General features: G+C 38.1%; 1 protein-coding gene across 3 annotated transcripts in view; it reads left to right on the forward strand.

The window, feature by feature from the left end:
* Positions 1-13130, forward strand: part of LOC100488102 (dynein heavy chain 5, axonemal) — a 267205-nt gene that overhangs the window by 93175 nt on the left and 160900 nt on the right. For all 3 annotated transcript variants that reach the window (XM_031903513.1, XM_031903511.1, XM_031903512.1), the window contains 2 exons: positions 1091-1219; positions 10603-10802. In XM_031903513.1, the coding sequence (XP_031759373.1) occupies positions 1091-1219; positions 10603-10802 (329 nt within the window). The remainder of the gene's footprint in view (positions 1-1090; positions 1220-10602; positions 10803-13130) is intronic.

Here is a 13130-nt window from a genome sequence, read left to right on the forward strand (position 1 = left end):
CTTATCGACCTTTAGTGAATTAACCCTATAATGTATTGCATTGATACCTGGGACTTTCACCTTTGCTTTGAACAGACCACCAAAATAATTTTCTAATTTCAAAGAGTGCTCCCAAAGGTATTTAGTAACTACTAATCCCCATATGTAATAAAAGGCCCACAGTTTGTCCAGATTCAGTAACCCATAGCAACAGATAATAAGAAGGTTCTTTTAAACAGGTGAACAGGAAATTATGCCTGCTAATTGCTTTCTATTAAACCTATATCAGTCTTTAAACGATTTATTACATACCATTCATATTAATAGGGACGTTTGTGCCACATAATTTGAGTAGTATAATAAAAGCTGCAAAGTTTGCTGCTGGTCTTGTAACCCGTAGTACATGTTCATTTAAAAGTGACCTGTTTGAAAGCAACAACATAGCCATTTTCCTGGTTTCAGGCAATGACTGTGTTGTTTTTGTGTACCATAAAAGGGTTTTTTTTACCCCAGTGATACTTCCTCTCTAAAAGGGACTATAATTATGGCTGTTCCTTGGCAGTCCCAAGATATTTCCAGTTTGCTAAAATAATCTGACAGTTCCCCATGGGACATAAAAAACAATTGTATTATCATTTCACCTAGTCTGCAGCTTCGAATAACATTATTCCAAACATCTTCATGCTTGCTTTGGCCTTTGCATCATACACTAAAGAAGTCTTAATTATTCATCAGAAAGTATTCAGATCAGCTTGATTATGTGGCTAAAAAAAAGCTCTTTTAAAGGAAAACTATACACTCAGAATGAATACTTAACCAACAGATAGTTTATATCATATTAAGTGGGCAATTTAAGAATCTTATCTGGCTGGAATATCTATCTATCTATCTATCTATCATCAGTAAATATTGCACTTTTACCTTGAGCCTTCATTTTGTGATGGTCTGTGTGCTGTCTCAGAGATCACCACATAGTACTTCTTTGTGGATTTTTTTATAAGTCTGTGTTTAAAACTGAAGGTGATCATAAAAACTTGAATTAATGAAACAATAAAACCTTTACCAGAAATGTTCATACTTATTTTGTGTGTATTTTGTTTTTTTGTCATAGGCAATGATGAATAGACACTGGGAGAGAATATCTCAACTCACAGGACATAAATTTGATGTGGAATCTGAAAGCTTTTCTCTGAAGAACATAATGGAAGCTTCACTGCTAAAATATAAAGAAGATATTGAAGTAATTATTGCACAATTTTTTTTCCAAAGTATTTTTATTGGTTTTAACTAGAGAAGTTAGAAGGATGTAGGAAATGGGGGAAGAGGGGAGGGAAGCTGGACAGTCTCAGTCTTCATTCAGTGGTAGTTGCTGAGGATTCGAGCCATGGGGAAGACACTTTCGAATTTGCTTGCACAGCCTCTGGCTAAGTAGGTGTGTTTATATAGCTGCAGTTGAGAGTTGACCAAGGCAATCCATTTGCCAAGTGTTGGCGGGGTTGGGTCCATCCAGTGCATGGCCAAATAGATTATCAATGATTTCATCCCAGTCATCGGGATCTAGGTGGATCCCGCTTGCTTCCCATTTGTATTTTACTCTAGGATGTGGGTCATATCGTTTAGAGATCAGGTGTTTGTATGTGTTGGAGAGAAGTTTTTGTCTAGTTGGCTGAGTTATTAATTCTTTCAGATCAGTGTGCTGGATTTGTGTTGAGAATTGAGCAGAGCAGTGGTGTGAAATTTGTGCATATCTGAACTCTGACAGGTCGGGTCGAGAGACAGCTTGGCATAGTTGGGGTAGGGTGTTCAGGGCTCCATTTGTATACAGGTGATCAATACGTTTAACCCCTAGTTTAGCCCAGGTTTCAAGTTTCAGATGAATTCAGACTGTGTCTGATCAATGTCTTGTAGGGATTTTTTGGGTATATGACTGAGGGCTAAAAAATATATAAACATTTTGGTAGGAAAATCATTTCACAGATATTGATTCTCCCAATTAGTGTTTAAGGAGAAGGAAAGGTTAAGTCACTTGGTTGTGCCAAAATGTTAGGCACCCCCAAGTGACTTAAATCACATACTTTTTACCCCGGGCTGGTGCCCCTGTTCAGAGAGAACAGCACCAGCCCGGGGTAGCTGCGAGCGCTTCCTCTCCCGTATTCGTTGCGCGCACATGCGCAGTAGAGTGAAAAAGCCGAACTTAAACATAGAAGTCGGCTTTTCACTCTACTGCGCATGCGCCGGCCCACGGATTTCGCCGGCAGCGCGAAGACGGAAGGCTCGCTGCAGGTACCTCGGGCTGGTGCTGTTTTCTCCTAACAGGGGCACCAGCCCGGGGTACAAGGTAAGCGATCTAACATTTTGGCACCCCCAAGTGACTTAGCCTTTCCTTCTCCTTTAAGGGTAGTTTTCTTCAGAATTTAAGTGTGTCCTTGAATCAATTGTGTAGTGGGTAGAGGTTGTGTTGAAGGAAAATACCTGGGTCCTTGTTGATGTGCATTTCCTAGATAATTGAATTGTTTGCAATTTTGAGGGTACATTGTGGATCTGCCATCTGTGATGTTTGTCCATCTAAGGGAAAGATAATAGATTTCTCCCAGTTAATATGTAGTCCCGAGAACGTGCCAAAGCATTAGACTATTTGAATCGCTGATGTGAATGAGTTGTGGGGGTCAGCAAGATATAGTAATCTATTGTCTGCGCATAGAAAGATTTTCTCCTCAACTGTTTTGTATTTGTTGGGAGTTTCTGATCGCAATTGCCATGTGTTCAATGGCTAGTGTGAAGAGAAGTGAGGAGAGGGTGCAGCCCTGCTGGGTGCCTTGGGTAAGTGTGATTTTGGGGGATAAAATCCTGTTCACTTTAACTGTAGCTTTTGGTTCTCTGTACATTAGTTTGATCCATTTAGTGAAAACTGGGCCGAAATCCATTCTAGGGAGGACTTACCAGAGATATAGCCACTCAATGGAGTTGAACACCGTGGCAGTATCCAGGGACACTACTAATCTGGAACCGGGGTTCTCGTGTGTGATTTATAAATTAAGAAAGAGTCTTCTAAGGTTAAAGCTAGTGGATTTTGATGGCATGAATTCCGTCTGGTCTGGTTCGACTAGGGTGGATATCACTTTTATGAGTAGCTTAGCTAGTACTTTGGCTAGGATTTTTATTTCCATATTGAGCAAGGATATTGGTCTGTATGAGGAGCAAAGTGTGCTGTCTTTTCCAGGTTTGGGTATGACCACTATAGTTGCATCGTAAAATGAATTAGGGAAGGAGAAGTTTTCGAAGGAGTACATTAGTGTTTTGTGTAGTTTAGGGACTATTTCTTTAATGTGTGTATGGTACCATTCTATTATAAAACCATTGGGTCCTGGGGACTTGAGGGGAGAGATAGTATGGCTTCCGCTATTTTGTATTGGGTAATAGGAGAGTCTATATATTTTGTTTGTTGGCGTGTAAGTTTTGGTAAAGGGAGTGTGTTGAGGTAGTCGTGATGGTCCTGGTTGGAGTAGTGCGCAGTGGACGTGTATAGAGAAGAGTAGTAATTACTGTTTGTTTCAAAACCATATGTGCATGTGTTATTTCCTAAAGTACTGTTCTGGAGACACTAATGAATGGAAGACACTAATGAAACTGTGCCCTCCATAGCCAAAATGTCACACAATGATCCACTGGCATTACGCAGCTATAGCTTATAAATTAAGCATGATCCTGCCATGGAAATACAATATTTTACTCAGATATAAGATACATACATTTTATAAATCTAAATCTTGTTAGCACTATGCCCTTTTAATTATTATAATAAGCTAAAAGTGCCAGTTACCCTAAAAAATGAAAACACTCTTACTGGTTTAAATATTCACTTGGGACTCATTTATGAAACACCTGCATTTAATACATATTTAATATTTTTAAAATGAAAAGTATTAAAAATAGATACTGAAGAGCGTGAGGAAAAAAAGGAGAACAGATAAAAATAAGTAAATAATACCGTATATACTCAAGCATAAGCCGATCCGAATATAAGCTGAGGTACCTAATTTTACCTAAGAAAACTGGAAAAACGTATTGACTCGAGTATAAGCCTAGGGTTTTCGCGCGCAACGGATGCCAGACACTTACATCTTCAAATCCACATACTCGAGTATAAGGCAAGTCCTAGTTAATGAACTCACAAAGGAATTTAGAAAATTGGTATATGACACATTACATAAGAAAGTTGATGTGTGGCAAGTTTATCCATTTGTATCATGTGCCAAATTGGTGAGATTTTAGTGGCTGTCAGTGGTACTATAGAGCTGCAGATACACTATGGGGCACATTTACTAATCCACGAATCCGAATGGGAAAAATTCAGATTGGAAACGAACATTTTGCGACTTTTTAGTATTTTTTGCGATTTTTTTCGTTGCCGTTACGACTTTTTCGTAAATTGTCGCAACTTTTTCATAGGCGTTAATGACTTGCGCAAATTGTCGCAACTTTTTCGTAGCCGCTACGATTTGCTCGTATATTGTCGCGACTTTTTCGTATTGAGTGCTTGTAAACGGTGGGCAAACCTTTCAGACTTTGCATGATTTTGGAAGCCTCCCATAGGACTTAATGGCACTCTGCAGCTCCAACCTGGCCCAAGGAAAGTCACGATACTGAAACTTGAATGAATCCGAAACTTTCGTACTCGGCGCGACGGCTACGAAAAAGTTGCGACAATTCGCGCAAGTCGTAATGCTACGAAAAAGTTGCAACAATTTATGAAAACGTCGCAACGGCTACGAAAAAGTTGCGACTATTTAGGAAAAAATCGCAAAATACCGACCATTACGAAAAAAACGCATTCGGACGCTTTTCGGACGTTTGCGGATTAGTAAATGTGCCCCTAAGGCAATTACCATGATGGCGGTCATCATGGTAATTGCCTTAGGGGCACATTTACTAATCCGCGAACGTCCGAAAAGCGTCCGAATGCGTTTTTTTCGTAATGGTCGGTATTTTGCGATTTTTTCCTAACAAACTCTAATATGTATACTACACTTCTCCTAAGCTGTCATGTAACATGTACCTGGATTCACTGCTAATAAACAGTGCAGAATTGGTTGGTATTAGGGTAAAACACAGCCCTGAGCCCCATTATTAGGGGCATAATTAGCAGGTTAAGAGATGCCGCAGTGGAACCATTGGAAGTTGTTACCTTGCAAGGCGCAGGAATCGCCCTCTCCCATTGGCTGGTTACACAGCACGGGTTTATTTCTGAACTGTGATGTGGTTTTATATATGGTAAATGCATATTTGATGGTTAGTCTCCTGGTTTCTATGTTAAGGATAACATTTTTATAACTAATATAAGGCAACAAACATACTGCTTTTATATGTATTTTCTGTGCTGTATCATTTGATTCCAGTGTAGAAAAGAGTTGTCAAAAATGTTGACAGTGCAGTTTGCATTTGGGGATTAACAATTCAGAGAGGTTAAAGAGCTCAGCACTTCCTCTGAGCTGTGCTGACTTTTAACACCCTATTAAAATGTAGGTATTTGAGGACTGATAGCTTATTCAGACCAATTGGAACGCTGATCTGGTTTGATAAATGTATAATTTTGTCTTAATAAATGCTAAATATAGGAAATTCCTCTTTGTTCCCTAGTTTGATATGTAATAAATCTGCCCCTTAGTCTGTATGTTTAGAAAATCTGTGATTAAAATTAAAAACTTTTTATTTAGAACCTTTAGTAACCATTTTACTGGGATCATGAATATGTATTATCTAAGGCTACAAAGAACACATTTTAACATGTTATGTTTTGGACAAAAAAAAGAAAGATGGCTGAACACAGCTGCTTAATACGAACAAATGTTTACTTGTACATGATAAAAATATCTTAATTTGAATGTAAAACTGAATTTAGGATATGTTACTGGGCCTTTAAAATCAAATTACAACAACACACTGTTAAGTCTGCTTTGTGAAAATTAGACTAAAATCTTAAGGGCAATGAGAAAAAAAACATCATAGCAAAACAATCAGACTTAAAAGGCTTTGTAGTCTGTTAGTTTAAATTAGGAAGACACAAACATCTGCAAGTTATAATTTATTATGCATTTGTTTTTTTAAAATTCAATGAATTGATCTATTTAGAAATGGAAGCATACAGCAATCCAATTTTATATGCATATATACACATTCATCAACTTAATAAAGACATTAGTAATATGAGTACTCAATATGCATCAGCAGTAGGTAACATAGTAACATAGTAAGTTAGGTTGAAAAAAGACGTACGTCCATCACGTTCAACCATAATGCCTATATATAACCTGCCTAACTTCTAGCTGATCCAGAGGACGGCAAAAAACCCCATCTGAAGCCTCTCTAATTTGCCGCAGAGGGGAAAAAAGTTCCTTCCTGACTCCAAGATGGAAATCGGACCAGTCCCTAGATCAACTTGTACTAAGAGCTATCACCCATAACCCTGTATTCCCTCACTTTTTAAATCTCTATAATTTATCAACCAGCACGATTCCGGGAGGGAATTCCACAACTTCACAGCTCTCACAGTAAAAAATCATTTCCGAATATTTAAACGGAACCTCCCTTTTTCTAAACGGAGTGGGTGCCCTTGTGTCAGTTGGACGGACCTACTGGTAAATAAAGCATCAGAGAGGTTATTATATGATCCCCTTATATATTTATACATAGTTATCATGTGACCTCTTAAGCGCCTCTTCTCCTGTGTAAACAGACCCAACTTGGCCAGTCTTTCTTCATAACTGAGACTTTCCATACCCTTTACCAGCTTAGTTGCCCTTCTCTGGACCCTCTCTAATTCAATAATGTCCCGTTTAAGCACTGGAGACCAAAACTGAACAGCATATTCTAGATGGGGCCAGCGCTCTGTAAAGGGGAAGAATAACCCCCTCCTCCCGTGAATCTATACCCCTTTTAATACAGCTCAAAACCTTGTTTGCCCTTGCAGCTGCTGCCTGGCATTGCTTGCTACAGCCAAGTTTATTATCTACAAGGACTCCAAGGTCCTTCTCCATTATGGATTTGCCTAGTGCAGTCCCATTAAGGGTATAAGTGGCTTGCATATTTTTACATCCCAGGTGCATGACCTTACATTTATCCACATTAAATCTCATCTGCCACTTAGCCACCCAGATTGCCAGTTGGTCAAGATCCTGCTGCAAGGATGCCACATCCTGAATAGAACTGACTGGTCTGCAGAGTTTTGTGTCATCTGCAAACACTGATACATTGCTTATAATACCCTCCCCTAAGTCATTTATGAACAAGTTAAACAAAAGTGGACCCCTTACAGAACCCTGAGGAACCCCACTGAGAACCTTACTCCAAGTAGAGAATGTACCATTAGCAACCACCCTCTGTACCTGATCCTGTAGCCAGTTTTCTATCCATGTGCAAACATCTTCACTAAGACCAATAGACCTTAGTTTAGAAAGCAGTCGTTTGTGGGGAACGGTATCAAATGCTTTGGCAAAATCCAAATAGATTACATCTACTGCATCCCCACTGTCCAGCTTCTTACTCACCTTATCATAAAAAGCAATTCAATTGGTCTGACATGACCTGTCCTTCATAAAGCCGTGCTGATTACTGCTCATAATGCCATTCTCCAGTACATAATTTAGTATGTGATCCCTTAACAAGCCTTCAAATAACTTGCCCACCACGGATGTCAAACTTACAGGCCTATAATTGCCAGGCTGAGATCTTACTCCCTTTTTAAATATAGGAATGACATTCGACTTCTTCCAATCCCTAGGTACCATACCTGATGAAAGAGAGTCTGAGAATATCAGAAACAAAGGCCACTGTAAATCTGACCCTAGCTCTCTCAGTACCCGAGGGTGTATTCTATCTGGCCCAGGTGCTTTGTTCACATTTATCTTGTGTAACCCTTTAAGCACCATATCCTGTGTTAACCACTGCGTAGTTGGAGCTGAGGCTCTGGCTCCTCTACTGTATACACAGAAGAAAAGAACTTGCAAGCACATCTGCCATTTCTGTATCCGCTGTAACCATATTGTTACTATAACTCAATGGGGCCACACCCTCAACCAGCATCTTTTTATTATTAATATACGTAAAAACTTTTTGGGCTTAGTTTTGGCCTCTGCCGCAATGCGCTCCTCATTTTCTATCTTAGCCTTCCGGATTGCTGTTTTACAACACTTGTTATAGTGTTTATATTCATTAAATGCAGCTACTGTCAGCTACTAACCCTCTGGCTTATATTTCTTAAAAGCTTTCCTTTTTTTTCCCCTATTAACTCCTTTACCTCAGAGTTAAGCAACATAGGGTGATTCTTAACACTTCTACTTTTTCTTATTAATGGAATAAATTGAGAACAGTAATGATTTAATATCATTTTAAATGACAGGTAACCTACCAACTTGTGTACATTGTTTTTTGTTTTTGCCTTAATTATTAATGTTTCTGTAATATGTTAATAGGTTATATGAATGGATAAAGAAAATGTCAAACAACTTTTTTACAGTTATTAATCTTAGGATATATACTGTTCCAAAGAAACTATTTTGAAACCTATCATACAGGAACTTTTTAGCGTTTGCAAAACACAGTACGGAAAATCAAGTAGGTAGTGAGTTTCAGTGAATAACTACAGAGTTGGCGCTCACAAAACACTGATTAATTAATCAATTAATCTTTATTAAAAAGTGTTACAATAATCAGTGTATCAAGTGCACCTTTTGATTTTGATACACTGATTATTGTAACACTTTTTAATAAAGATTAATTGATTAATCTCAACAGACACGGGTGTTTTGTGAGCGCCAACTCTGTAGTTATTCACTGTTTAGAAGTATTAGGGATTAGTTGGAGGATGGCTGCACTGTGATCACTTAGTAATTAATTAATTTACACTCTGGTGATTTTTCCCCTTTTTTTTTTTTCTCTCCTTCTTTTTTGAATTTATTTAATTAGCGCGGGTACGGTTTCAACACAGGTAGTGAGTTTCAGGTAGAAGCTTACAGTTTAATGGGGGACTGTAATAAGTAATTTGGGTGAATGTAATTCACAACTTCACAATGTAATATTTTTCATTTGCATTGCAAATTTTAATTGCTAATTGCGAATTTTAAAGATGTGCTTGAAGATGGCGTAAATTTTAGCTCAAAACTAAATTTTCATTAAGAAGTTTTCAATCGCTATCCTAGTGTTGCAAGGAATGCAGAGGGTTTGCAAATGGTACTTTCACTTCAAAATAAAATTTTTGCAGTGTGACATTTTTGTACCATTGCAACCATTTCTTCCCTTAAGCGACCTATATTATATCCCCCCAATTATGCACAAACATTTTACCATTATCTGTATTTGGTTCTGCAAACCAACAAATGTATTTAGCGATCAGTAGAAAAAAAAACATTGTGCAGTGTGTGAAATGAGAAATATTACATTGCAAAATGCAAATTTATGTTCTTTTTTATGCAATGTTTTTTAGGATACAACTTCTATTCTCCTGTTTGGTGAATAGATAGGAGAGGAAATGTTTCTACAGTTTTTATTTTGGTGTCCTGATATCATGCATTTTAGCATTGTTAACTAAAATATTTATATTTCTAAAGTGCAAAATCATTCAAATCCTTGTAGAACTTTCATTATCATATTTTGCTCTGGGTGAAATTCTGATGTAAAAGGAAGAGTAAGCTTGAACGAAGCGGCAGTCTGTGTACTTTTTATACAGAATTTTTCTTCTCTTACATCTTTTCACTCCACAATGATTTTTGCTACCTGAATTTGTCTCATTGACTTCAGTGTCTTAGACTGGCTTAGACTGGTGTAAATTGTTTGGAATTTGGTGAAGGCAAAGCAGTAAGTCTGAGTTCTTGAAACATTAATATCGTGCATGTTTTTCCATTAAATATCATTCAAATTGTATCATTCTATATATACATACAGATAAATGTGTCTATATATTGAAATAAAATAACAAAAAAGATGTCCTTTGGTAAAAAGGAAAATATAACTTATTTTGAAGACCCTGCACAAACCCCCTTAACTACCAAAATAGGAGCTGCATAGCTAGAACAACAATTTATAGTGCTAACTTTTTTTTGTAACTTATGTTTCTATTTTCATTTATATAGAAGACAGGGTACATTGCAATAAAGGTCCCCATACACGGGCCGATTCTAGCTAATCGGCCCATGTATGGGCACTACTGACGGGCCTGCCCAACCGATATCTGGCCTGAAATCAGTCAGATATCGATCGGCAGGTTAAAAAATCTAGTCGGATCGGGGACCGCATCGGCTTGTTGATGCGGTCCCTGGACCGACTTTGCCTATAGCCATCGTTATAATTTGATCGTTTGGCCCCATTTAGCTATGTAATGGACACTAGGCCGTAAGACATGTAGATAAGTTATAAGCAATCGAGAGCAAAGGGTCAAAAAGAATAGCTATATAAGCAGTGGTTTGCGACTACAGACAGTGTGTGGGTGGGTGTCCCAGTATAGACTTAATTAGGTGGCCGAGTCCTGTATAGAAAGGCACATAGAAAGGCCACCTACATGTTGGAGATTTTTGTATTATTATTAAGATGCAGTATTTTTTCCATAAGTGAGTGTGAATTCTTCTTTTTCAGGATATATGCATCAGCGCAGTCAAGGAAAAAGATATTGAAGCGAAACTGAAGAGTGTTATCAGTGAATGGAGTGCTCACTGTTTCACTTTTACCCAGTTTAAATCAAGAGGAGAACTTCTTCTGAAAGGATCAGACACTTCAGAGAAAATTGCTTTAATGGAAGATAGTTTGATGATACTAGGCTCTATTATGAGCAATAGGTAGGAAAAGTGTGACTTTATTCTTTAAATTCTACAAATATGTGAATAAATATGATAAAAGATTTGTTTCAGAAGTACCGTATATACTCGAGTATAAGCCGACCCGAATATAAGCCGAGGTACCTAATTTTACCTAAGAAAACTGGAAAAACCTATTGACTCGAGTATAAGCCTATGGTGGGAAATGACATTAGTTGCAAGTACACTAATGGTTTAAGACAAACACACTGGCTCCCATCTATAGCACCTGCATGTTATAACAGTGACTGAACCCCAGCATTTCATGAAAGCCACAGTATTTCCCATCCCATGCTACATTTTGGCCCTGAACAGTTCTAATCTTTTAGTTTGAGATGAGATAAGTGCATAGCACATACCAGTACATACATAACCCACAATTATAAATGGAGGCTTATTAGCACATGGTTTTAAATGCTTACATGTATGAAACTTAGTGCTCGCCCAGGCAACCCCTCTGGGTGGAGGAGGGTGGCTGTTTAAATCATTTAGAGCATCACCAGCACCTCAGGGAGTTATGAAGTTTTACCTATAAAAAATGACCCCTTTTTGTCCATCTGTGCCACAGATTTTCAGCTCTGCTTAATTCACTAATAACTTTCAGCATTATGTATTCCCTATGCACTCCAACTCGCCCCCCCCCCCAGCTTTCCAACTCCCCCACATCCATGATCAGTCCTTCGTCTGATGCTGCCATCCATTTTCAGTGTTTATGCCTTGACCCTCAACCTTCAACAAAGTGAATATAACTTCAAGCACATTTGTTCTCTGCATTCAATTTTCTCCCGGCTCTGCCCCCTCCTCCGACCCGCATCCTCCCGGAGCTTCCACCCCCCCCCATCAGGGCAGCTACAATAACACATGAACGTGCCACACATGAAGAGGAGCATTTACATTGAAGGTTAGGCAGAGGGGGAGGCAGAAACACTGGGGACGGCAGCACCACAAGAGGAATGCAAGGAACACATAAAACTCACTGTTTTAAAGTTAACGGAGCAGTGCTGAATAGATGTGGGCATGTCTAATGCGATGAGGCGTGTGATGTCACGCCGGGGGCGGGGCAAGTAGCCAGGAAGGAGAGGCACGCAGACGAGCACACAGGGAATCAGGTAGCAGAGGGTGCAAGCTGTAGGGACTCGAGTATAAGCCGAGGGTTAATTTTTCAGCACATTTTGGGTGCTGAAAAACTCGGCTTATACTCGAGTATATACGGTAATACATATATTTGGCCAGGCTTTCTAAGACTTTTTTGCGATAGCACTGCTGCCCTTCTCCCTAAAGGGAGCTTCACAATACAGTTCTAAAATGCACCCTTCTCTTATGTTAAGGCAGGAGCCATTGATTACCATACAACAACTCTCATGGTACGGGTATGAACCCATACTCTTGCCTCCTGCAATTATAAGATGGTTATATTACTTCTCTTGTCTCTCCCCCACCAGCCATAAAACATAAAAACTATGTTTTTTGCTTTTCTGTAGCACTTATGGGCTTCTTAATTGTTAAACAGATTATTTTTTATAATTTGACAATTATGCTTTTTGTAACATTTACATTTTTTTAATTAATTGTTGAGTTGTTAAATTTCATCAATCATTGCAGAACTTTGTAGGACTGAAAAAAAAAACCTAGAGTATCTATTTTATTGTGGGAACTGGCTTTAAAAATAAAGCAAAAGAATAAAAATTGTAAAGCTCTCAACATGTTATATTGCTCAGAGCAATGCAACAATGTCATGTTTACTGCCAGCTGGGAAATTTTGTGCGTTGACTCCTATGCTGAAGCTTGTGTGACCTCTCTGATTCTGATACACAGATCTGATTAATGCTTTAAAAAAAAGTTTAAAATTATGGTAAAAAAAGGCCAACATAAGATCAACCACATAAACAAGAATTATTTTACATTTACTTTATGAAATTAATTTCTGGGCATTTATAACATTCATTATAACTAAAGTGATTGACATGCCTATTGTTCAAGCTGTTTTGATTGACTGACAACTGCTTTACAAGTATCCTTTATTCTTATTGCATAAACCCTCCATTTTGTTCTTTTATTAATCTCAAACTAGAGACGTATTATTCCTAGCTACGAGTAGGTATAGGTAGCTGACAGGAAGAGGCAGAATGTAATATGTTGAGATTAAATGATTATTTTATTAGCTTATTTCTAATTATGATTTATTTTATCTGTTCTCTCCATAGATTGTGAAGCTTGATAGTATGGTTTATTATTTGGACATTTTTTCTTTTTGTATTTGCATTTATGAATGAATGATCACTTTACATTTTTGCCCACTAAGCAGTATTG

Source organism: Xenopus tropicalis, chromosome 6, assembly GCF_000004195.4.
Source record: "Xenopus tropicalis strain Nigerian chromosome 6, UCB_Xtro_10.0, whole genome shotgun sequence".
NCBI lineage: Eukaryota > Metazoa > Chordata > Amphibia > Anura > Pipidae > Xenopus > Xenopus tropicalis.